Below are 24,408 nucleotides of genomic sequence, written 5' to 3'. Positions count from 1 at the left end.
TATCAGTTTGAAATGGCCTTGGGCTTTGATTGTTCAGTGGGATCAGCAAGCTCAAATCCTCTCAAACCCACGAATTCGTCATCATTTCTGAGAACCAGGTTTTAAAGAGATTCCACGGAGCTTTATGCCAGATGCCTTTAATCGGGGTGGGGGCTCCACAGCCATTGAACTGGAAGCAAAAGCATTATTCTTTGAGTGAAATGTCCCAATACCTAGTCATAAAGATAACAGTTGAGTGTCCTCTCACTGTTGCCATAAGCTTGAGATCACTGGCCTACAGAAACCGAGATCAAAAGATGGCCTTTAAACCTGTGTTTTCCTTTAACATCTTCTTTTGACTTGAGAATTGCAGAACTATTTGCAAAAATCCCGAAACAGCTTAAATGAAACTGTGCTGAGTTTGGCCTTGTCCCTGCAGATCTGTGAAGGCCCCCATCAGGAGAGGAAGAACAAGGCCAGCCAGGCATATCACATTGTTTCAGCTCACACCAGATGAGCTGACGACTAAGGGATTTCTGTTCTCTTGGAGACACCATAGATGCAGTCAGACTGTGGAACAATGACTTCAGTGTGCCACTCAGCAAAGGTGAAAGGCGCCAGTGGCTGGTCACTAACACGGTCCAAAGCTTACCAGACCATATGAAAAGACATCACAGAACCAGCCACATCCCGGATGCCTTTCTTGTTACCTGTACAGATAGAGAATGATGCTTAATTTACAATGGGCTGGGTGCAGACAGTGAAACCAGCTGTCATAACCACTTGCCAGCTGCCCTTCTGAGGCCTGTCTAATTAATTAGTTTATCTGTGACCAGGTCAGTAAGCATTGGCATTGCTACAAGCCTACCATTACAGCAACAAGTGCTACAACACACAGTGTGACTCCTGTGTGCTGTGCTGGCTTGCTTTGCAAGCTTGCAGAAATATTGTGAGACAGGGGTAATGACTTGTCCCCATTTCACAGGAGCCCAAGGAGGTCAGTGTCACATGAGAACTAATAAATTGGTTTAAATAATAAACCAATAACTCAGGCTACCGTCCCTGACTCCAAATCTGTGACATTAGATTCACACTGTAGAAGAGAGCGCGTGAGGCAGGTGTGCTGGGAATCAGAAGCTGTTCTCGTCCCTGGCTGCGCTCTCACAGTTGAGGGCCAGCAACTGTTGTTCTGACCTCTGTGGCTTGGCTGTCACTCTCTGGTCCTTTTCCTGAGCCTCCGCCTAGAGTTCTGACCTTGTTGACTAAGCCATTGGGGAAACTGCTGCTGCTTCCTCTTCTTTGGTGGTGACTTCCTTCTTCTGGTCCTTTACCTGTGAATAGCTCTCAGCCCCAAAGCCTGCCTGCTTCCCTTAGACCTCTTTTTATTCCCTTCCAAACTTCAGAACACTTGAAATAATCTGGTCTGACCTCTTCTTTTTCTCCCTCTAACTCGCAGTAGTCTATCCTCAATACAGATCATGAATGTGCTGAGCAGTTGGCAAAGGCACCCATACTTCCTCCAATACAACTTGAGTTTCTGTCTGGACTATAGTTGGGCAGCATCAAGAAAAGGGGTGGTCTCAGAAGTAAGTTCACCAAACAATTGAGATTTGGTGTGGGGGGGGGTCAACTTTATGTTAAGAATGTGGGCAAGAGCCCTTCAGCGGTGGTTTTTTGTCCTTCTCTGCCTTCTGCAATTGAAGGTAAAGATGGTCATTGCAGGAACCCAAGTGCTGTTCCTGGGTATCTCATGATCTGGGCGGTGTCTGTGAGTTTTCACTGGTACAAGTCTATGGAATTCACAGCAGTGCTCAGGTCTACCTCCCTGCATCAATGGCTCTCGCCTGTTAAGTGCCAGTCATGTATGTGCACAAGATGAACATCCTGAGGGACTTACTGCCTAGTGCTTCTAAAAGGAAGGCAGACAGAGCTAGACTGGCCAGGGACATTTTCAAGTGCAAGCCCTTCTTCATCAGATAGTACACCCTGACTTAAGGTGTTTTGCAGTGGGTAGGTGTCATCTTTCTTCCTTATTCACTCAGTAATTAAATACGTAATCTAGACAATGTGCTGGGTACTGAGTTTATAAACAGTGAGTGAGACACAGTTCCTAAAGCCATATATCTCCCCACCCCTACTCCCATCGCCCCTTCCTCCTTGGCTGTCAGCCATTTCCTAAAGGATGGGTTGAGATTGAAGAATTCTATCTAACCCACTTGCTTGTATGTAATATCTCTATTATAGCATGTGCACACACATGCCATATTCACTGTGGAAAATTGTCTGTTGAAGAGTGCCAGGATACATTCTCTTTGAGAACAAACAATGGAAAGGCTATCAGACTCACGTAAAAGGTCTAGATTATTCTTGGGATCCAGTGATAGTATTTTTAGTTACGTCAACTAAGTTAATGGAAATGGTTTCCCCACTCCATATAGGAATCTCTTTTTAATTTGTCTTTTGTGGTCATTTAATAATAATCTTATAATCATACTACTGTCTTTTCCTATTAAATATGAGATTGGTAAAGGAAGAAAAATATGTCCAGTGGCCAAGATTCTTTTGAGAAAGCATACAAAGTTAATATGAGTCTAAAGTAAATATATAGCCGTTTCTCTAGCTGACCACAAAATAATACTGATCTTGGGAACATTTTCACACTATTCATTTTAAAATAAAACAGAGAAAGTGCTCGCGGATGGGTGCCACTGAAGGACGAAGGTGTTGTTATGAGAAATATATACAAAGGGGAGAGGGAGAAGTTCAATGGGGTGCCTGGAAGAATTTAAAAACTCTCAATGTCAATTTTTTCCATGACTTAATGAGACTTTCTTAAGTACACATAAATATTCCATGGAAACTCCCACTTCCAGATTAGGGAATTTCTGTGGCCAGGGCTTTTTTTTTTTTTTTCCTTAGTGTGCTCTACATTAGTAGAGTTTCCCTCTATCTTCATTTGGGAAAAATTTAACTTCATTCTGTGACTCTTCCCAGCCTGCAGTTATGTTGACAGCTTGGTGATTTATTTGGGTGGCATTGTGACCACTGAGGGGTCACATCTGTAAAGCCATGAAGGTATCAGAGTGACCCATGAAAATGCAGTAAGAAGATAAGCTCTCTCCTCCAGTTCTGTCTTGGCCAGCTTTATCTCCAGTTTCATGGTCCCACATGGGCTACCATTGACCCAGAGGGGCTGGAGGAGGCCTGAGGGGCTGGAGGAGGCCTGCTAGATTAGCCATTGAACTGCCATATAAAGTGAGGAAGCTTTGGAATTTTCCCACTCATTGGCTGTTCACATGGCTCAACCATCCCCAGCCAAAAGAAAAACACAGCTTAAGAAAGAGAGTGCTTGAATTAAGTCTGAAAAGAAAACATGATTGTTCATTTTTCTCTCTCATAATCAAATGAGCAGGCTTGGGAATTTACAGAGAAAAGCTATGTAAAACATGCAAAGTATGATTTAAGCTCAAAAAGGAGAATTTCTAAGAGAAATAAGAGAAATTAATTTCACTTATCTTATTGCTCCTACTTGAAATTTATTTCACCACTAAGAGAATGTAAGACTGTCTCTGCCCTTTGAAAAGTACTTTTTCTAGGAATTTGCCTGTAGCGAGGTTTTTCCAGAAAGTCTTTTCTTAGTATATGAGTGGATGCAAATAGGAAGGCGCAGGAGTCAAGGGCCCTGCTAGAAAGCTGCTGTTGGCATGGGACCCTCCAGGCTTTTCTGCTCTCCAAAGCTTAGCTCCACATAGCAGCTCTTCAGTAGGCCCTCCTAATCTATCTGAAACGGGGTCTTTATCCCTACCAGAGGCAGTACTCCAGTCAACCTATCGGGGCTGGCTCTGCATGTGGCTCGAGGACCTTCCCACTCCTCCATGCCCACACTACTAATGAGGCTTCCCAGGGCTACTCATCAGAAAGAGCTTGACTCATTTCTCAATGGAGATCATTCATATTATTTGTGATGACATACCCAGTCATCAAGGTAATGAGAAGAACATTGCATGGGTCCACCCCAAACTGGAGGCTCAATTGAGTAAAACAGATAAGACAAAACCACCCACTAGTATCCTCATTTCCACTGAGGCACCTAGACAACAAGTAATTGTATCAGTTGTTTTAGAAATGGATCAAGAGGACTAGAGAGATGGCTCAATGGTTAAGAGCACTGACTGCTCTTCCAGAGGTCCTGAGTTCAAGTCCCAGGAACCATATGGTGGCTCACAACCATTTATCTATAATGGGATCCAATGCTCTCTTCTGGTGTGTCTGAAGATAGCAAGAGTGTGCTCACATGTATATTTTTAAAAGTCTTAAGAAAAATAAATAAATGGACTAGTATAACTAGCACACACCTTAACTCTTCTTCCCAAGCCATAAAACTGTATGGCATACATGCATGCCCTCTTCAGAAGGTTAAATTAGCATCTTTCAAGACTGAATTTGAGCTTTTCATTCATCCTCCCTGTCTTGTCTAATTTGGAGAATTCCCCATGAGAGAAAATAACAAGAAGCAAGAAAGCAGAGATATTAGAGTAACTTAAAATATTTAGCACCAAATAAACACTATAAAACAAAAAAACAATAAAAATAAATTATTAAATCATTTATTTTGTGTTCTATTGCTGTGGCCTTAGAATTAGAGCCATGCTTAAACGTTATATTTTGATCAATATTCATCATAATCATAATATATTAATTTCTCAGTTGGGTAGATAAAACTCCTAGGAAATGCTAAATGTATTCTGGTGGTATTCTTCAGAAACACAGTGTCTAGAGCTAATTCCTGAAAAATATCATTTTTTTCCTAAACATATTTTTACTAGTAGGTTGTTCAGCCTTCTAGGTTATGAAAAAAACCCTACATTTAAATAAATGTAAAAGAAATGGACCACACACATTCGTTTATATTGTATATTATAAAAAAACCTCTGGCTCCTCAGACAGAAACAGGAATTGGTGTCTGAATTTCTGCACTCCTGACACAATCCCAGCAATTCTAAAACTGTTTTTCCGGACAGTCTAAGGTACGTGGGGCCTCTTTAAAGGTCATCAAGGAAAACATCAGGTTGAGAAGTGCAGTGGTTCCTACCAGATGTAGGAAACAGAAACTGGATGTGGGCAAAGCAAGCTCCCAGATTTGTTCTTTAATGCTTTTAGGCTCAGAAACTATCTCTAGAATTCTTCTCCACAAAGAAGCTGTTCTAGAATTCCCTTTAGAAATAGTTGTAGCCAGAGGTGTTGAGTTCCTGCTCTTTCCAGCCCTCTTTCTTTGGAGAACATTAGGGTTTTTTGTCTTTTCATCCCTCGGCTGATTCAAGATCACCTGGTATTTCAGGGCAGTCCTGTAAGCATCGATGTATTGGATACCCCTTGCCAAAGCCTGTCTTGTGCAAGTTCTTCCTGACCCTCACAAGAGACCCTCACAAGACAAGGAGAGGCTCCACAGTTTCTCTCCTTTGGAAGAGGTGTGATGATCTATGTCTACCCAGTTGATTTCAGTATACTTCTTATCATATATAGAGAAATCTCTGTTTAATCCAGCTGTGGTCCACTAACCTTCCATGGGCAGAGGACTGCCATTATTAGCCTTCTAGAAGGAATGGACTCCATGGAACATAATGTCCACATTATACCCATGGTGTAGAGTATAAATGAGAGTTTCCTCGCACCACGCCAAGATCCATAAGATAACTTCCATACACAAAGAGCTGTGATAACAACTAGTGAAAGGGGTGGAATAATAACCATTTCTGATACATGAATTCCAGGATATTGTGACTTTAAGACACGTAGAATGCACATCTCACATACTTCACGGTTATGTCCTCCGTGCACTTCATAGTCCCTGACTCTTCAAAATCACTTCTTTTCTACTAAGGACTTACTTGAATTCAAACTTTAAAAAAAAAAGGGATGGGGGAGGAAGAAAGTAAGAGAGAGACAGAAAGAGTAATCTTAGAAATTTTTGCTCATCATTCTTTTGGAACTGTAAATTCAGTATTATTTTGAAATACCTCAGTTCAGCATGGTATCAGAAATGTCTCACCTCAGACTTCATTATCCACAACAAGGAGTTGAACTCCAGCTTTCTTAATAGTGCTTCCTTACTCAAAAGGAAAGAAAAAATGACAAGAGGGAAACTGCCATGACATAGTAACAGGACCAGTTCTGAGCTGCGTATTAATATGATGGGCGGAAAGCAGACTCTAGTTGATGATAGCCGGGTTTTGTAGCCAGTTCATGCTTGGATGTTTTTGTGGTAATGATTTCACAGAAATGGAATTACTGCATAGCCTCGCACATGCACACTAATGTTCAGGGAGTACCGAAGGGCAATATTCTGCGACTTCAGATAAAAATTAAGGAACAGCTAGTTGCCTGTCTGTGTCTATTAAAATTCAACATTTATTCCAAGGACATAGAGTGAACAAGACGTGCACTGCTACCCAAAAGGCTTTTAAACTTTGCTACAGTTTGTATTGGAATGGAAATTATATACTTACTTGTTAAATGTAAAAAAAAAAAAAAAATGAGATGTCAAATATCTATGTGCCTTATAAAAGTTAGCTATCGGCAGTTATTATGTCACAATAAACATTGTTGGGTTCAGTCACATCTATTGAGGGGGACTTGAGTAGCTCCAGAGTAAGTCAGCAGTTTTGAAAAATGAATGATTTATTGAGTTTCTCTGAGTTTCCATATTAACTATTGACTTTGCAATGTATATACTTGTCAATATCTCCCAACTAATACAGGTTAAGAAAAAAATGAAAAATGTTCATTTTAAAGACATAAAACAATGTCTTACGTATGGCCACGTTGTCTGAAACACTAAAGGCATCCATCCAGAATGACTTACTCTACATAAAATACTTGAAGTGGGCATTTTAGAATCCATACATACTCCTCAGCCTTTCTGGACATTCGAGTCTCATTCGTTCGATTGAACAGAGACTTGTTATGCTGAATCGCTAGGTAAACATACTGCCTGCTCTGGAGAGATAGCCAGCTGCGTGTTTTGGGATACACACAGCTGATTGAGGCATTGAACAAAGCACGGGGCTCCTCAAGTCGGGTGTGCTCTGGTTCTCAAACCTCCTCATCTGTGTTTTTCTTTCACTTCCTTGCCTCGGGTTAGCCTCCTGACCCCATCCATTAGTCATATAATACACACCAGAAACTAATATATACAGCACTGTTGTAGAAAAGTATCGTTTAGAGGTGGAAGATCATCCCTGTAAACTCAGGTAACACGCTCTCTTAGCACACCCTGAGAACTCAGTAAAAGTACTACCCTATCCCTCCTCTTTGTGATTATTCCACATTCTCTGGGGTCATTGTAATCTTCTTGAATATATTTTTCCGTAATATAATTCCCTGAAAGTAAAAGTTTCCCTTAAAGTTCACATCTCAGATGTCAGGAAAGGATACAAGGTTCTAGTGTAAATATGCACAAGATGTTTCTTTACCCTCTAGCTGTCCGCTGGCGCAATATCTGGAGTTCAGAGTCTGCCCCCAATCCTTGCTCTGTTAACTCTCTAGAATATAGCACTCCTTCCTAACCGGGGTAATCTTTAATGTGGTTTACTGAGAACTGATACATATTTTATGTTTTCCACTTACAGCTAACATAGATTTGATATAGCATCAGCAGTCTTGTGGTTGAGGGCTGGAACAGAACCATTATTTGGGTTGACTAACAAGAGTAGTGACTTTTAAAAATATGAATGGGTTTGGAATTTAGAGGTGCTTATCATAAATTTTAAGAGAAAGGGGGAGAGAAGTAATATTGCCTCTTAAGTCATCATGCCTTAAAACTTACTTAAACTTTACTTTTTGGGTGTTTATGGTTACCTACCAGAAAGACTACTTTAGTCATTGAAGGAAAAGAGAAATTTTATACCAGTGGGAAGTTTATATAAAAATCTCAGAAAGATATCCTTCTATAAACCACATGTTATAATAAAAGTGGAGACCAGGAGATTGCTGGTAGAAAAGCTTGTGAATAAGTCAGTGTTGCCTCCGACATCCGAAGGGCTGAATCACTGTCCCATTTTAGTAGGCGGATAAAAAATGTACAACTCTTGATTGTAACAGTGCAACAACACATATTTTGGTTTGTCTTCCTTAGTAACGGGAGACGAAACTTGAGAAGGCAGTGTGGACAAGTGGATGGAGTGTTGGACAGAAGGCTAGGAACTTCTGCTCCGTTCTATTCCCAGCCTGCTACTGGGTTGCTATGTAAACCCAGATAAGCCACTTACTGTCTGCATCTCATGTTTTCCATCTATAAAAAACGTAGGTAGAGACACTCCGTACTTGGCCCTCTCACAAAGATGTCGTGAGCGGTTCGGGTATCTTTTGGTTGAAGAGATGCTGTGTAAATACGTCAGTGTCTCCGTTTCCTTTGGCAAGGCTGTGCTTACTTAAGCTGAGCACCACGTAAACTCTTTCTTATCAGAGTACCACTGAGCAGGTTCCATCAAATACCGTTTGTGATGCACAGAAGGTGAGGGAGGGTCTCTGAAGCCTGGATGTGAACCTTGGGTCTACCTCTTGGTCCTGCTGCAACCAAGAGCAAATCAAAGTCCTCCCTTTCCCTGTGGGTTAATGGTAATGACCACCCCAGCTGAGGGCAGTGGAGCTTCAGGGTAATGACCACCCCAGCTGAGGGCGGTGAAGCTTCAGGGTGCACACACGCAGCACGTACACAATGTAGACACAAAGCTATGTTTTGTGCCAGGCCGTGTACTTACTGTCCAGAGAAGTTCTTTCTTAGAATGACAGAGAATGGTAATCACTACTGGCCCTGCCCATCCTAGGTTCTTCCAGAATGGAAGCTGGTCCTTGCTGCTCAGTGTTTGTATCTCATTTGGCCACTGTCAGGAGCCTCTGGGCCACTGCTCTCCATTGTGTCGTACCTGACAGGATGCTACCTCACAGACAAAAGAAAAACAGGTGTCATTCGGAAAAACACATCTGATACATTAATTTTTTAAAATGGCAGCAGATTGGAGAGGTACTGCAGAATGGGGAATGATTGATGGGTGACAGTTATGTCTTGGTCGTTATAGAAAATAAACTCAGGGGCTGGCGAAGTGGCTTACCTGTTCATAACATGCTTGCCACACAAATGTAAGGACTTGAGAGTAATTGCCTGCACAGGCAAGGTGTATATCTATAATCCCAACTCTGGGAAGACAGAGACAGGCCGATCCCTGCAGCTCGCTGGCCATCCAGGTTAGCAGTATCAGTGAGCTCCAAGTACAGCGAGAGACCCTGCCTCAAAGACTGCAGGGGTTGTGGAAGATAAAATAACCTGCATTGACGGCTGGCCTCCACACACATGGACATACGTAAATGTTCACACACACTCACACACCAAGACTTTAAACACTGGTTGGTAGTGATAAAATAACACATTGACCTCTGGCTTCTACATGTACACATGCACCCATGCACACACATGATAGACTACACACACACACACACACACACACACACATACACTTATAAGCTCAGAAGAATGGGTACATTTAAGTACACTTTGTTTTAACTTCATGAGTTGTCTGATTTCTACAGTGATAGCCTACCAGAAAATACTCTCAGGCTAGCCAGAAGAGCACAGGTTGCTGGAATGTGTGGTGGTGGATTAATAGGGAGATCCTATCGTGCAAGAGCACTTGCTAGCATCTATGAAGGTTTTCACACCCACCAGAAAAAAAGAAAGTGAAATATTCACATTATCAAAAACTCTGAATAAAGATGTGTGTTTCGTGGGTCAGTGACAACACAATAGTGTACAAGTTTAGGATCTGATGAAACCCACTGATGGGATTTTTGTGCTTATTGTAGTGTGGGATTTCAGATTGAATACTGTCTAAGAGGTAATAACTTGTTTCATTGATTTTTTTTCCCTTTTTATATTATTAGAACCAACCTACATCACAATTGATCCACCTGCATGCGGGGAGTTGTCAAACTGTTCCCTGAAGGAGAAGGACTGCGTTTATGGCTTCAAACTGGATCACAATGGCTGTCGAACCTGTCAGTGCAAAAACAGTAAGTAGACAGATGATTGGTTTTTTTTTTCTTCCCCTGAGGCCTAATAGGAGCTTGTCAAAGCATATTATATGATTAAGTATCTTTTTTACTCCTGTTCAGACATTGCCTTGACAGCCTGAAAAGGTGGGGGATAGCAATAAACGTAAAGTAAACAGTTTTGCGGTCATGTGGGGAACACTCTGCCCTTATGGTTTCCATCTTGGCTCCCCAGTGTTCATTTTCTCATACCACTTGACACCTCCTTGAAGGTGGTAGGGGAGGGGTGCCCATAGCCCTGAGGCTTGCGAGTACAGCTTCCTGCCTTACAGTGAATGGTCCAGAGCTCCCTTACCAGCGTTACCCAGGGACAAGAGCATGACCATTGAGCTGGTATTTTTTTTCCCTTCCATATGAGGCAGTCATAATGCTTTTTTAAAAAAATGCTTCACTCAAGACCTGGGAAGATGACTTGGTGGGAGAGTACTTGCTGCACAAACAGAAAGGCCTGAATTTGGATCCCCAATACCCGTATAGAAGTTGGGTGTGGTAGCATGCACCTGTCACCCCAGCCCTGGGAGGCTGGGCTGGTAATGGACAGACAGGGGGATCCCTGGAGGATAGCTGGCTAGCCAAGCTAGCCAGAAATGCTGGGCTCTAGGTTCCCTGAGATACGTTATCTCAAAAATAAGGTAAAAAGGAATAGAAGACACTTGGTATCAACCTCTGGCCCACATGTAGTCATACACGTAGAGACAGTCAGACAGATGGATGTGGAGAGAGAAGGGGGGGAGAGAGACAGAAAGAGACAGAGACAGTCAGACAGATGAATGCAGAGAGAGAGAGACAGAGACAGAGACAGAGAGAGCGCTTCATTTTATCCACCCCAGCTCTGCCTCCATGTAGATTCCAACCATGTCTCTGAGCCATGACCTCTGAAACTAGATTGAATATATCACATTTCTCCCAAAGGGGAAAATATACCCCACATGTTTTAAAACTATTTTGAATTCTCCTAATTCCTCAGCCAGAATAAACATCCGAAATCCCCTTCTCCGTCACATCTGTGGCATGCTTTCTAGAGCTTGGTCTTTTCCTCTCTTCTGACACACAGAGTGTCACTGTTCTTACCTAAAATGTGGCTCAGAAACAAAGCAAGAAAGACTGCAGAATTTGGTCTGAATTCAATATTGTTTCTTGTATGTTCTTGTATATTCTGTGGCTTGCATGCTGTGGACTAGAACCGAGGTTCTAGGAATCCAGGATCCCTAAGTACTTTGAGGCCAGCTACTGTTAGGTGCTTATCTCTTCTACATTAAGATATTGCAGTTTTTGAAGTCTGATATAACAAGAAATTACACTAATAGTTTCAAGCCATTTTCCAAGCAGATGAAATTGTTTTTTAATTTTGACAGTGGGATCTTATGCCCTATGCCTTCCAGCTTATGACAATAAGTACAACTTTCCTGTCCTCCAAAATTCCTGAATTAAAATAAACTGTACAGAAACAAGGAAAGAACCTGGTAGCACCCAAGAGCTTCCTGTGTTGTGACATTGAACGTTGTCTCCACTCTTCAAATGCTGTGTGTCAGCTCTGGCTCCACAAGATCTTGACACACATGCCCTGCAGTCCAGTCTGAATTCAGCATCCTTTACACCAGCAAGGTTCCTTACTGAGAACTCTTCTTTTCAAAAGCTGGGGCCTGGGGGGGCTGGAGAGATGGCTCAGTGATTAAGAGCCCTGACTGCTCTTCCAAGGATCCTGAGTTCAATTCCCAGCAACTACATGGTGGCTCACAACCATCTGTAATGAGATCTGATGCCCTCTTCTGACATGCCACTATACATTGCAAATAGAGCACTCACTCGTATACATAAAGTAAATAAAAAATAATAATAAACTAAGAATAAATTAAAAATCATTGAAAAAACTAATGAAGTAAAGCTGTGAGGGAGCAGTTGTTCTTCCTAGACATATTTTGGGAGAGTTGAGAATCCTCTGCCCTTTTTGATTGACATTTGGCCTGTTTTCTGAAATCTCTTCCTATCATGTCTGATCTCTCCCAAACACAGACAATGATTCTATAATAAGCAAGTTCTCCATGCGCCTCAGGGTATAATTATCCTGAGCTTAGAGGCTTGGACTGACTAATGGCGAGAGCGAACACTTCCTGGGGTATCAGCTCTCTTGGTTTTAAGGTGCCTTTCAACTATAACAGTCCCTCATGAATGATAAAATGCAGACGAGGACTTGACTAATCCCGTGTCCTCAGGTCCGTATTACTACCACGCCATCTGCACAGTGGTTTGCTGTTTCAAGGGTTTACAAAGCAACATGCCTCCAGTTGTGGCAGTTTTAGGGTTCCAGGTAAGCCTCCTCCCACTCAGGGTGGTCCTGCCTTCCTGCACCTGCCTCTCTGTGCTCAGAAGGACCGGCCTCTGCTCCGTGCACGTCTGCCTCTTAGACTTTCTTGGAAAGCCAAGTTTGCTGGAGAACTGCCTTGGCAGCCTCATTTGTTTACATAAATCGCCAACCTTGTCTTCCTAACCCCAGGATAATTGGTAGTTGTGTCATAGAGTGTTTATCCTGCAGCCCTCCTAATGCCTCTCGGGCTACGCATTCTTTCTCCATACAGGATCATACCTAATTATTCCCCCTGAACTTCCCTGAAGCCTAAAAATACAGAATTAATGTTCGCTGGTTGCCTCCATCATAAGTCTCGCCAACCTGGGCTTTGTTGTCATAGGGCTTTGGCCACCCAGCCGCACTGATGGCAGGCTCCCGTCACTTCATTAAATCTGAAGGAGCCGTTTCCCTCGTTTGTCACGAAAGCAAGTAAAGATATATGGGCAGGGTTTCTCAGTGGACAACGTAAGAACATCCCTCACATGCACTCTGCTTGAAGTTCAGGTCCTGTTGTATTTCAGAAGTTTTCAGAGTCGTATATCCATGGAACTTCCTGTTATAAACTTCCATTTTATTCACACTTATGAAGAAATATATACAGGAGAACATTGTGTTTTGTGACTGTGATTTATTTACATAAAAATATTACCTTCAGTATTTGCAAAGTTCACTTACTTTTAGAAATATCTAGAATTTCTCCTTTCCATTTTCTTTCCTCACTGGTCGTGTTCCCGGTTGCTAAGACCACTGTGGTGAATGCTAGCCGTAACATAAAGGAAAATCTCCAGTAGCCGAAACATAAATGAAATATAGCCATTTTAAGCCCAGTGTTGTAATTTATAAGAATAAATCCTTCTTAAAAGCTTCACTCCTTCCTAGAGATTCAAGCTTTGGGTCACAGGGAAGTAGGAAGGTCACTACCTTCTGCCAGGATGTGTTTAATACTCCAACTGTGCTCTGCAGTGATAGGCTAATGCAGAAGCAGATAGCCTTCGGGATTAGGGATGCCTCTGGATTTTGGTCTTGTCTGATCCCCGTAGGAGGTCTGGCCCCTGCAATCAGACATCCATCTCATCACACTGAGCTGCCTGGCCTGGTCGGTCTTGGCAGTCTGCTCACTGTTCCCCTAAACCTGAAGCTGCCAGTTTGTACTACACACAAGTTGAAGCATGAGCTCTGCCTCCACCTCTCGACTCCCTTTAGTCACCCTGATGATTCTGAGTCAGAGTAGATTGCATCAGACAACTAGACCTTGTGAGTGGTTTTACCTATGTGTCCTTTGCTCTGTGTCCTCGTCTGTAGAGGACAGACACTAATACCTAAGTAGTGGAGTATTTTGAGGACTAAGCGGATGAATTCCAAGTGACTTTTATTAGCTGGCACATGGTAGTTGTTTCTTACACACACACACACACACACACACACACACACACACACACACACACACGCGCGCGCGCGCGCGCGCGCGCGCGCACACACCAGCTGTTATATCATCCATTTCAGCCCAAACTTGCTAACATGGGAAGTTCGAAACTCTCTCCCATCTTGCCCTTTCCTTCCTGCCTGTGTTTCTTCCTCTTCCGTGCTTTACTGAAATAGTTCCTCGTAGTCATGCAAATGTAATACTTTCTTTTCCCTATTGCAGGAGTTCAGTATGTATACATCTGGACCAAAAATCTTCCTTATATCATCTTTTCATATTAAAACCTTTTACTGAAAATAGTCCTAATGACCACTTATACCTAAGTTTCTCTTGGACATTACACCTAGTTCCTTTTGATATCAGAGTTTCTTAAAACAGGACCTGAGGAGATGGTGCAGTGGGTTCTATTCAAGAACATGAGAGCCCCAGTACCTACACAGAAAGCTGAGCATTACAGCGCATACCTGTGATCCCAGCACTGGGAGACAAAGACAGGAGGATCCTGGGGGCTTATGAGCAGCCAGCCCATCTGACCAGTCATTGAACTCAGGGTTTGGTGAGGGTCCTTGCCAAAAAAACGAAAACAAAAACAAAACACTGGTGAACACCAATTTAAGAAGACACCTAATAGTGACCTCTAGACTCCAAAGTAGGATTCCCCAAGAATTCAAATGACCCTCACTTGGTCTCTCGAAGACATGTTTGCAATAAAGAGGAGCATGATAGGAAAAATCTAAGAAAGTTCAAAGGGAACAAACTTAGAAGTAAAACCCATTAAGCTGTAATGTTATAACTGCTGATACAAACATTGATAATGTGAATTTTTAACCAAAATATGTGTTGCTGTGGGAAAGATAAAGATACCTGAGCTTCACTGTAGAAGCTTTGTATTAATTGATGGCATTGGTTATTGAATGTCTTACTGTCCAAGGTTTTAAATCAAATGAGTTTGGCATATTAAAATGTCTTTAGATTTGGCATTGTATGCAACCGGCTTAGGCTTAAAATAAAAGCCTTAAAGAAACATGTCCTTCAGAAACATGTGAGAAGTGCCAGGCATGGGGGTCCATATTGAAATCCAATAATTTCATATTATTGGTTTACCAATTATCAACTGATTATTGGTAACCTGTTTCTTGGTTTTAACTTTCTTTGATTTTAGGAATTGATAGCAGTTTAATCTAGAAACAGATCCAGACATAAAATTAATAGTAGCAAGGAAAAAGAAGCGAGTGTGCCCATCATGAAATATGTATCGGAATCCCGCATCTCAGGGAGGATTCAGCAGCTAGGAAGCAGGCTCCCACGTTTTATTTCATTGTACTTCTGAACTGACACCACACCTCTGGGCAGCACTGGGGCCACCATTTGTACTTCTGAACTGATACCACACCACTGGGCAGCACTGGGGCCACCATTTGCATTCCTGCATTTCTTGATTTAATAGTTTCAGAAGCTTCGTGACCATTCTTAATTGATAACAGGTTGATAGAAATCCACAAGTTTGAATATTGCAGCTCTGGGTGATGCATCCACGTTGTGTTTGCAAACATGGAGTTGCTTTGAGCTCACTGACAATTAAGTGCGGATGACGCTGCTTATTGTTGGATTTGTCTTTTTAAGAATAAAAAGAGTTTCCTGTGAACTAGCCATTGACTCCCCACAATGTAGAGTCCCTGTGCTTCGCCATTCTTTATCACTCCCTTTTGATGGGTAATTGTTTCGATCCATTAGGAGGCTTTTTAGATCACAGAAGACACATAATGCTTAAAAATAAAAAAAAAAAGTATCATCATAGGACCACCTGTCTTCCATAATTACCATAAGCCAAAGACTAAAACTTTGTAAACTGACTTAGAAGCCCCACCTCCTAATGTGTCTATTCAGTTTTATGATAGCGTCTCCTTTAAGGACAATCTGCCATTGACTGACAAGCATGGATCTAGGACCACCATCCAGTCTTCCATGTTGTCTATTTCAGAACCACTGCATGTTTTCTTGAGATGTTTAACAAGTGATAGTGTTTTGAAAAGTATTCAGTATTAGCACAGGAAGCCTGATCAAGCTGCCATTCCCCTGCCAATAAAGCAGTGATAAAGATGGTGATAGTGGAGAAACATGAACACCAGTGGATACATTCATCCAGTAGATACCTATCACCCCACCTTGATAAACACAATTGGCCCTGGACTGTGGACATAAAGGAGAAACTGCCCTGGAACTTTTTTCTTTTGTGTTGGAGGAAAACTAAGCTAGTCTAGACTGCAGGCTGCAAATGAATGGACACAGATCGGCGTAGAATTGGTGGTCTCCTTTCATATGAATGTCCTGAGTCTTTGTTGAACACAGAGGCCTTATTTGAGATCCTTTTCTATTTCAGCAACAACATGAGTTGACATGTTGGTCACCTTCCCCTGGCTGTGACAGAATGCCTAAAAGAATTGACTTGCATAGGAGAAATGTTTATTTAGCTCATGGATTCAGAGGCAGCCTTGAGTCAGTTGATGATTGGCCCTATTCTTTGAGCTGGTGACTAGTCAAGTCCACGATGTTGGGGAGCCAGCTTCATGGTAGCCAGCAAGTTAGAGGGGAAGTTGGGAAGGAAGGGGTTAACAAATCCATGTTAAGAGCATCTCTAGTGCTCTAACCTAGCTCTCCTAGGTCTCACATCTGGAGGTTCTACCACCAGAAAGTGGCACAACAAACCTACCACTAAGTTTTGGACATGTGGGCCCTTGGGGTATCTTTCAAACCATAGCAGAGAGATAAGTTAACACATAAACTTGATGCTTTGATAGCAGTTAAGGATGTGGACAGAATTCTAGGTCAAGGGCTGTGAAAGGGTTCCTTTTTACAGATTAGAAACGCACAAACAAGTATGCTCGTCTGCTAAAGCATTGAGGAAATTACTCTCCAAGAGTGCTGACTCTGGCAAGCTCTGAGGGTGCTTTTCATCCATCTATTCCCTGACATACTCCACTGGATGCTTTGACTTTAGAACTGTTATAATAGGAAAGATGGACCATCTTAGATCTCTGTGTTGGGGAAAAAAAATCTGAGGATCTTGTCCTTTTCCCACAATCCGTGTCCTAATGGGAGATGAAAAATAATGCCCTGCCATAATTCATAATTATGAATTTTAAATGAGCCACTTATACTTTCTCTTTAAGGATGAAAATTAGCATTTGGTTGTCTCACGGTGTGATACAGACCCATGAGGTTACACTAAATGTGTGTAATGAAAAGCTTCAACAACGGCAAAGTAGAAAATTGTACCATAAATCACACCCTTTATATATATATATATATATATATATATATATATATATATATATGACAGCAAATAAAATATGGAAAGAATGCTAAGGTTCACAAAAGATTACTATATAAGTGTCTATGTAACACATGGACCCATTTCATCTATCAGTTATTATTAATTTTAGGCTGTAAGACTTGTCTGTGGGACAGGACAAATGAGTTGTGACCTCCATAGCGACCTGTGCATTAATATGGTATTTACACATCAGGGATGCCCCAATAAACTAACTGTTCTTTTGCCAACCTCACAACACTAATTCATCAGTACCTTACCATTCTACAGAACATCGTTCAAGTACGTTTGTTCTCACCGTGCCAGTTTCCTTTCTCAGGGTTCATGCATCTCTCTCAAAACCCTGCATTTCATTTGGACGGGCCTCAAATTGCTCTTCTGTTCTAAGGCTTGTTTGCTCGGCCTTGACATCGTTACTCTCTCTGGTTTTCTCTTCAACTACATCACCTTCTCAAATTGCTATGTCTTCAGTTGCTTCTTCTGACAATATTGCTTCTGCCTGTTCACTTTAACTTCTAAAAGAATGCAATAACCAACTAACAGAAGACAATTAAATGCCACTCCGGATTCTGCTAGCAAGGGTTGCCTTAAATATTTTGAACTGTCATCAGTAACAAATTAATATGGATATTCCCTCTTACACATACATTTTTGGTCAGCTAAGTGCATGGATATTTTGTCAGTACAGTAGGGCAACGTAGCTAAATAGAACCCTGATGTTTTTGCTTTTTGTTACGTAGCAGACAGGCTTTTTTCAAAGAAAGTAAGAAGTCCCAAATGCTACACACAGCATTCAGTGTTCTATGTGGCCACCTGCTCCCCTGCTAGGAGCAAGTACACTAACTGTGAGCATTCCCACGGACGTCTCACCTCTGACGGCACGCAGTACATGTCTGAAATGAATCTGGACTGTAAACCTCTCATTGCCGTAGCTTAGCATAAATCATCATCATCTATTTAAGGGGACTTAATTAAGCAAAATCATGAAAAACTGCACCTAGTCATTGCTTATCTGTGGTGACCAGCCTCCTCCTGTCCCAGGCCTAACAGATTCAACGAGGCTTCAGAATTGCATTTCAGAGTTGGACTCTGTTTCACATACCACCATCAGAACCCGGAGCCATGTTGTGAGAACCATGAACTAGCGCCATCCATACCTGTTAACTGTGACTGGTGCTGTGGTAGAGGGATCTGGTCTGTTGTCTTTGAAAGAAGCATAGCATCTGTGTGTCTCCACAGGAGAGGAACTCTGCTTAGGCCTCAAAAGGGCTTGCACCCTGGACTGCCCCTTTGGCTTTCTCACCGATGTCCACAACTGTGAGCTCTGTCAGTGCCGCCCACGGCCCAAGAAGTGCAGACCAACAATGTGCGACAAGTTTTGCCCGCTAGGGTTCCTGTACGTATTTGTCAATATTTTTTAAATTTGGAAATTAAGTGTAACTTGCTGAATTGTTCATGCCTGTATTGGGAGCTGTTTTGTACATGTTTGAATGAGCCAGTGGTGGTGTGATTTAAGAACAGCCATACTGTTTATGTTAGGGGATTCAGGGAAAAAAAAAAAGCTTTCTCTCCAAATGCAATCAACTTCTGACTCTTTGTATGAAGATGTTAGAGGTGTGCTGTGGGTAGGAATCTGCAACTCAGAAGGTGGAGTCTACATCTAGCTCAGAGCCAGCCTGGATTGCATGAGACCCTGTCTCAGAAGAAAAATTCCAAACGTTAATCATCACTATTCTTAGTTGTAAGATATGGGTATGATCCCAATAAAGATATAATTATTAAGGCTGGAAATAAGGCTCGATGGTTAAGAGCAGTTGTGCTCACCTGGTAGCATGAACAGCACCAGGCTACCTCTAACTCCAGCTCCAGGGAGCTGCTGCTCTTTCTGTCCTCTGTGGGCAATTGCACTCACATGGTAGACACACCCAGACACAGTGCACACACATGTGTACAAGCTCGCATACACACACATACAAAGTAAAAATAAATAAAGATATAATCATTTTATAGCTTAACTGCTGATACAAAATAAAGTACCCTCCAGTCCTAATAAAGCAATTAATTAATAGCCTCCAGGACAAGGTTTTATTCACTTTCAGTATATACACACCTACTTACTTATTTATATGGGTAATGTGTGCATGGGTTTTATGTGTGTGCTGTGATGTGCCTTGTGTAAAACAGCCAACTCAATTTCCTTCCTTCACCACGTGGGACCTAAGAATCAAACTCAGCTCACTGGCCTTGACGGCTAGTACCTTTCTGTCCACTGGACAACCTTGCCAGCCTAAGGCTTTTATTAACATTTATGAAGACTTCCCAGGTCCCTGAGTCCTTACAGCCTCCTGTGTCTAATGTACGTTTCAGTAGTTAAACTTTTTACTAGCATATGGAATTTCTCAAAGGATACAGCTATTTGGGAAAGCCCACAGCCCTAACAAAATTCCTCTAATGTTAATTTCCCAACATTGACCAATGGTACATCTCACAGCATTCTGTTCCCTGGAGTTTCATGTTCGTCCTTTAGATTTGGTACCGTCTTTCTAATTAAACCCTCATCTGTGTCACTGGGGATGGCCACATCCCAAAAGCATATAAACGCTTGGCAGTTCCAAACCTTGGTCACGAGAGCTAATTATACCTCACCTAGGAGTTCGAAGTGCAGGTGTACCATCATTTCTGCTTAAATGGTGATAGCATTGACCCGTGAGTCTGAGTACTTGGGCATCATTTGAGACTTGGATTTTCTGACCTCTGGCAAAATTTTAATTACCCAGGAAGAATAAGCATGGCTGTGACATCTGTCGGTGTAAGAAATGTCCAGAGCTGCCATGCAGCAAGATCTGCCCCTTGGGCTTCCAGCAGGACAGTCATGGCTGTCTTATCTGCAAGTGCAGAGGTAAGTGTGAGTCCTTCCTCCGCACAGCGTGGTAACCAGAAGGGCGTCTGGTGAAGGAACTGGTTTAAGTGATTGCTGTCTGCTCTGAAACAAATGCCACTCACTGTGGGACCCTCGCACAGGACACCCTTTGTCTTTCATAGAATGTAATACAATGATCAGGTTAATCACGTATTCCAGCCTCTCTTTTGCTTGTCTCGGAAACATTAGCCTAAAGCTAGAGTGTATCCCAGCCTCCTTACCGAGGAGACCACTCTCTTCAGGACCACGTGGGATTGGTACAGGAAGGAGCTTCGTCTTGGCATCCTCAGGCATGGGTGGATCTAAACTCCTGTTCACTTACGTATTCCCTAGCAACAGGGTTTTCATGACAATCCAGACTTGCTTTGAGAGGCACACAGCAGGCCAGAGCTGAATATAGGTAAAAATCCCCTGTGACCCCAGAGCCCGAGTCTTCCTCCAATGACATTCCTGAAGCCATCGAAAGTGCACTCATTGTGTCTTCAACCTTTATCTCAATCCCAGCCCTCCACCCCATTGCGGTTTGTTGTAACTGTCAGATGATGTGCCAATCAAACATTAAAAGATCCCTTTAGCATGTTGTCTTTTTTTTTTTCAAAGTTGAACCCTCACTTCAAAGTTTAATTTTATGGTATTTTGAAGGAGTCACACAGTAAACAAAAATAGAAGCAATCATTTCAACCATCTTATGAATAAAAAATTTAGTAGTTGCAAGGGGTCCCAAATTCTCCCACTGGATGAAGCTTCCATGATGAGTCTCCGTCTATAAAAAGTTAATGACATCTGTTACAAAAGTAGTACTTGTTGTTTATTGTAGAAAGTAATTGGAAGAGCTAACACTCAGCAGTGCTCTCCCAGTAGGAACCTTATTTGCTGACTCCTTTCCTCGCTCTTGTTTTTCAAAATTGGACCTGATGATTCTTTTCCCGGGCCTTCCCTGTACCACTGATTGTCCTCCCTGGGTGTCATTTTTGGTGACAAGGCACAACAAACTGTTTCTCCTGTGCCATAGCTGCTTCTTTACCTGGCTGCCTTTTGTCTGTCCAGAGGTCCCTACTTCAGCCGGGCCACCTGTCCTGTCAGGCACTTGTCTGTCCATGGATGGCCACCATCATAAAAATGAGGAGAGCTGGCATGATGGTTGCCGGGAATGCTACTGTCACAATGGAAAGGAAATGTGTGCCCTCATCACCTGCCCAGTGCCTGCCTGCGGCAACCCTACCATTCGACCCGGACAGTGCTGCCCATCCTGCACAGGTAAAAGCGGGCTGCCCCATTATTGTGCAACCACCTCTACCCTTGTGGGGCCTGGAACCTGCCTGCGACTCAGGGGGAAGTGTGGGTCAGTCCTCGGGACACTTCTCAGCTCTCTGTGGCTTCTGTTATTAACAGCCACAGACTAAGCAGGCTAGTGTGAATAATTAGCCAAAGACCAAAGAAAATTTTAAAGCTGTGGAAATGGCTCTCCATATTTTTGAATGGTTGACTCCATTATACTGATCTTTGGACTAGCTTTTTTTTCCTTAGAGGTTTGTGGACTTAGATATGTAAATCCAACCCTCCAGTTCACTGCTAGCATGTGACGGTTGAAGGCCTGAGTTAACTGAAGGGGGCTGGTGAGAGTTTTACTTCCTAAAAGCTTATAACTTACCAAGTAATGCAAGGGGGAGTAGTACTGCAGAGGACTACAGAACTCTGTGGCTGTTGCTCTCGTGTGAAATAATGGACGGGTGGCACCCTTGCCAAGTGAAGACATTTGGAATGGTCACAAGTCCTAATAATAATAATCAAGATGAGTTATTGAACAGAACAGGGATGATAGATAACTCAGGCTGACCAGGCTGCACCTGCCTTGTCTCCAGTACATAAAGACCTTCTCAGCTGTTAAGATTCTGAACGCCTCAGCAATTACTAGACTGGCAGCTCCCATACCTTTACACTTGGCACATAAATGCAGAGTAAATGTCTTGTTTTGTTTTCCCATAATGCAGTTAGATGTGTTCTCGATCAGCTGTCTTCTTTTTCACATGTTTTGCAAGTAAAATATGACCAGCCACCATGTCGACCAGGTCAGAAGCAGTTTGATGAAGTAGAACTCTGTGTCTGTGCCAATTCTTTGAGGAAGAGAAAATCATTTGTTCCCTCAAGACATGCTTTATTGGAGGTGCATATCGACTGGGAACCTGCACCTGGCTCTCTGTCAGCTACTCCAGCAAGGAAGTCAGAGTAAGACAGGTGGAAATAAAAAGACACAGATCAAAACAGAACCGCAGTCAGTGCAACCAGAAGTATCTTTCTCTAGTTCAGGAAATTCTAAAACATATAGCTAATTGACGCACTGTTGGGGTTGGAAGATGGTTCAGTTGGTAAAGGGCTTGCTGAGCAAGCATGAGGGTCTGCGTTTGATCTTTAGCACACACATTTTTTTAAAAAAATGTCTCACATTTAAAAAATGGTGGCTCACAGTGCACTTCCAACAGGGGGACTTGGGGACTAAAGGATATCTGAGACTTAGAGGCTAGCTAATCAAACCAAGTGAGTGAGCTCCTGGTTCAGTGGAAAACCATTAAACACAAATAGATTAGATTAGATTAGATTAGATTAGATTAGAGTAGAGTAGAGTAGAGTAGAGTAGAGTAGATTAATAGATAGATAGATAGATAGATAGATAGATAGATAGATAGATAGATAGATAGATAGATACTGAGAAATGCTAGACATTCATCTGACCTCTGGCACACACACACACACACACACACATGAATGCACATACTATGTGACTTTCTGAATGTACATATACAAAAACCACTCCTATGCATGCATGTATAGACTTACGGTCTTCCAGAGTCTTTAGTGGTTGGCTGTATGTGAGCTCTTCTGTCTAGACACCCTGAAAGGCCTTCTGTACTCAGGGACTCCTTCCTACATTAACAACAGTTTCTTATTCCTCCCATGCTGGAGCAGTGTTCTCCTGGAAGGAAGAGCTCCCTAACTCTTCAGCAGCATAATCACCAAATAGCACTGTCTCTCCCATTCTTCCCGCACCCCATCTCACCCTTAACTTTTTCCTTCCCATCTCTCCAGCCTCTGTGTTTTGTAAGGACAAATGGGAAGTAAACCCCTGCAGACCCCTGCTGCCTGTCCCCTGGAAGCCCTCTTTGAATGTCATCAGAGAATCTTTTCCAATATTAGTTTTTCAATGAAACTTTCTTCCCTCTCTATAAGCCACAGAAAATATGCTTTGAGCATCTTGTCCCACCGACCCCAATTTTCATTACTTCCTTCTCTCCTGCTCATATACTGGGATTTTAGTTCAGCAGTCCGTTTTCTGGAGTGTGTCTGCTTAGTCTATGTCCCAGTCTTCCCTTCCCTTGAGATAAACCTGCCCTGAAACCTGAGCATCACCCCACAGCCTTCACTATATCCCGTCAGTATTACTGACCCACTACTACCCACTACACACAGCTCTAATGTGCTCAGACAGGGTGGCTCCCCTAATCCTCAGCATCCTCTGAACGCTCTCAGCAGGGTGCACCCCTGTCAACACCTCCTTGAAGCACTTGTTGTACTTGGACTCCGGGAATACAGTTAATGGCTTCTCGGTTCCCACCACATCCATATCGGGGCAGCTCCCAGCACCTCTGTAGACGTTTCAACATTCACATCTCTAAAGCCACCTCACCACTGGGGAAAGAAATCACTGTCATCAGCCTCCGGGCTTACCTCTGGTTGATGAGGGTGTTGTCCACCAAATGTTTAGTCTCAGTTGAGGGGTTTTAGATTGTTGAATCAGTAGATACATTCCTGTCCCACTCAGGGTACTGGCAGCTGGCTAAGGTGAGGTGTGGCTCCCTGTCAGTGGGCCATATTTTCAAGCATAAAAGTGCTCAGAATCCCAAGATAATAAAGTAGACAGGACATCCATCATTTGGAAGTTTTGTTTAATCTAGAGGCATATCCATTATCCATATAACCGTTGACTTTGGTTCCAGCCCCTAGATTGTGCTTAGTGTTCTGAGCTGGTAGCTTTGAAAATACGTAGGCTAGAATAATAGTGCCTCCCTCACAAGGTCAATGGAAAGAAGAAATGAAGTGAAATAAATAAGTGAGAGATGCCCAGCCTGGAAATAATTGGACCATAACAAGCATTCAGTAAATGAGCAGTCTTTATTCTAGACGACTCCTGCACATTCGCAGGGATGCTCCGGCGAGAGAGTGCCCATGTAATTTAATTCTTATTGAATTCTCTCAGGACTATCGACAGACTCAGCCACTCGAACCTCACTTCCTGAGATTAGCTCTTT

The 24,408-nt window shown here is 42.6% G+C and overlaps 1 protein-coding gene across 2 annotated transcripts in view; it reads left to right on the top strand.

The window, feature by feature from the left end:
• The window catches only part of Crim1 (cysteine rich transmembrane BMP regulator 1), a 181,255-nt gene that overhangs the window by 129,367 nt on the left and 27,480 nt on the right, over positions 1–24,408 (top strand). For both annotated transcript variants that reach the window (XM_031356322.1, XM_031356321.1), the window contains 4 exons: positions 9,916–10,044; positions 18,424–18,580; positions 19,962–20,083; positions 21,152–21,361. In XM_031356322.1, the coding sequence (XP_031212182.1) occupies positions 9,916–10,044; positions 18,424–18,580; positions 19,962–20,083; positions 21,152–21,361 (618 nt within the window). The remainder of the gene's footprint in view (positions 1–9,915; positions 10,045–18,423; positions 18,581–19,961; positions 20,084–21,151; positions 21,362–24,408) is intronic.

This window comes from Mastomys coucha, unplaced genomic scaffold (assembly GCF_008632895.1).
Source record: "Mastomys coucha isolate ucsf_1 unplaced genomic scaffold, UCSF_Mcou_1 pScaffold6, whole genome shotgun sequence".
NCBI classification, from domain to species: Eukaryota; Metazoa; Chordata; class Mammalia; order Rodentia; family Muridae; genus Mastomys; species Mastomys coucha.
The sequence above is the reverse complement of the archived record's forward strand: the minus strand, read 5'-3'. Positions and strand labels throughout refer to the sequence as shown.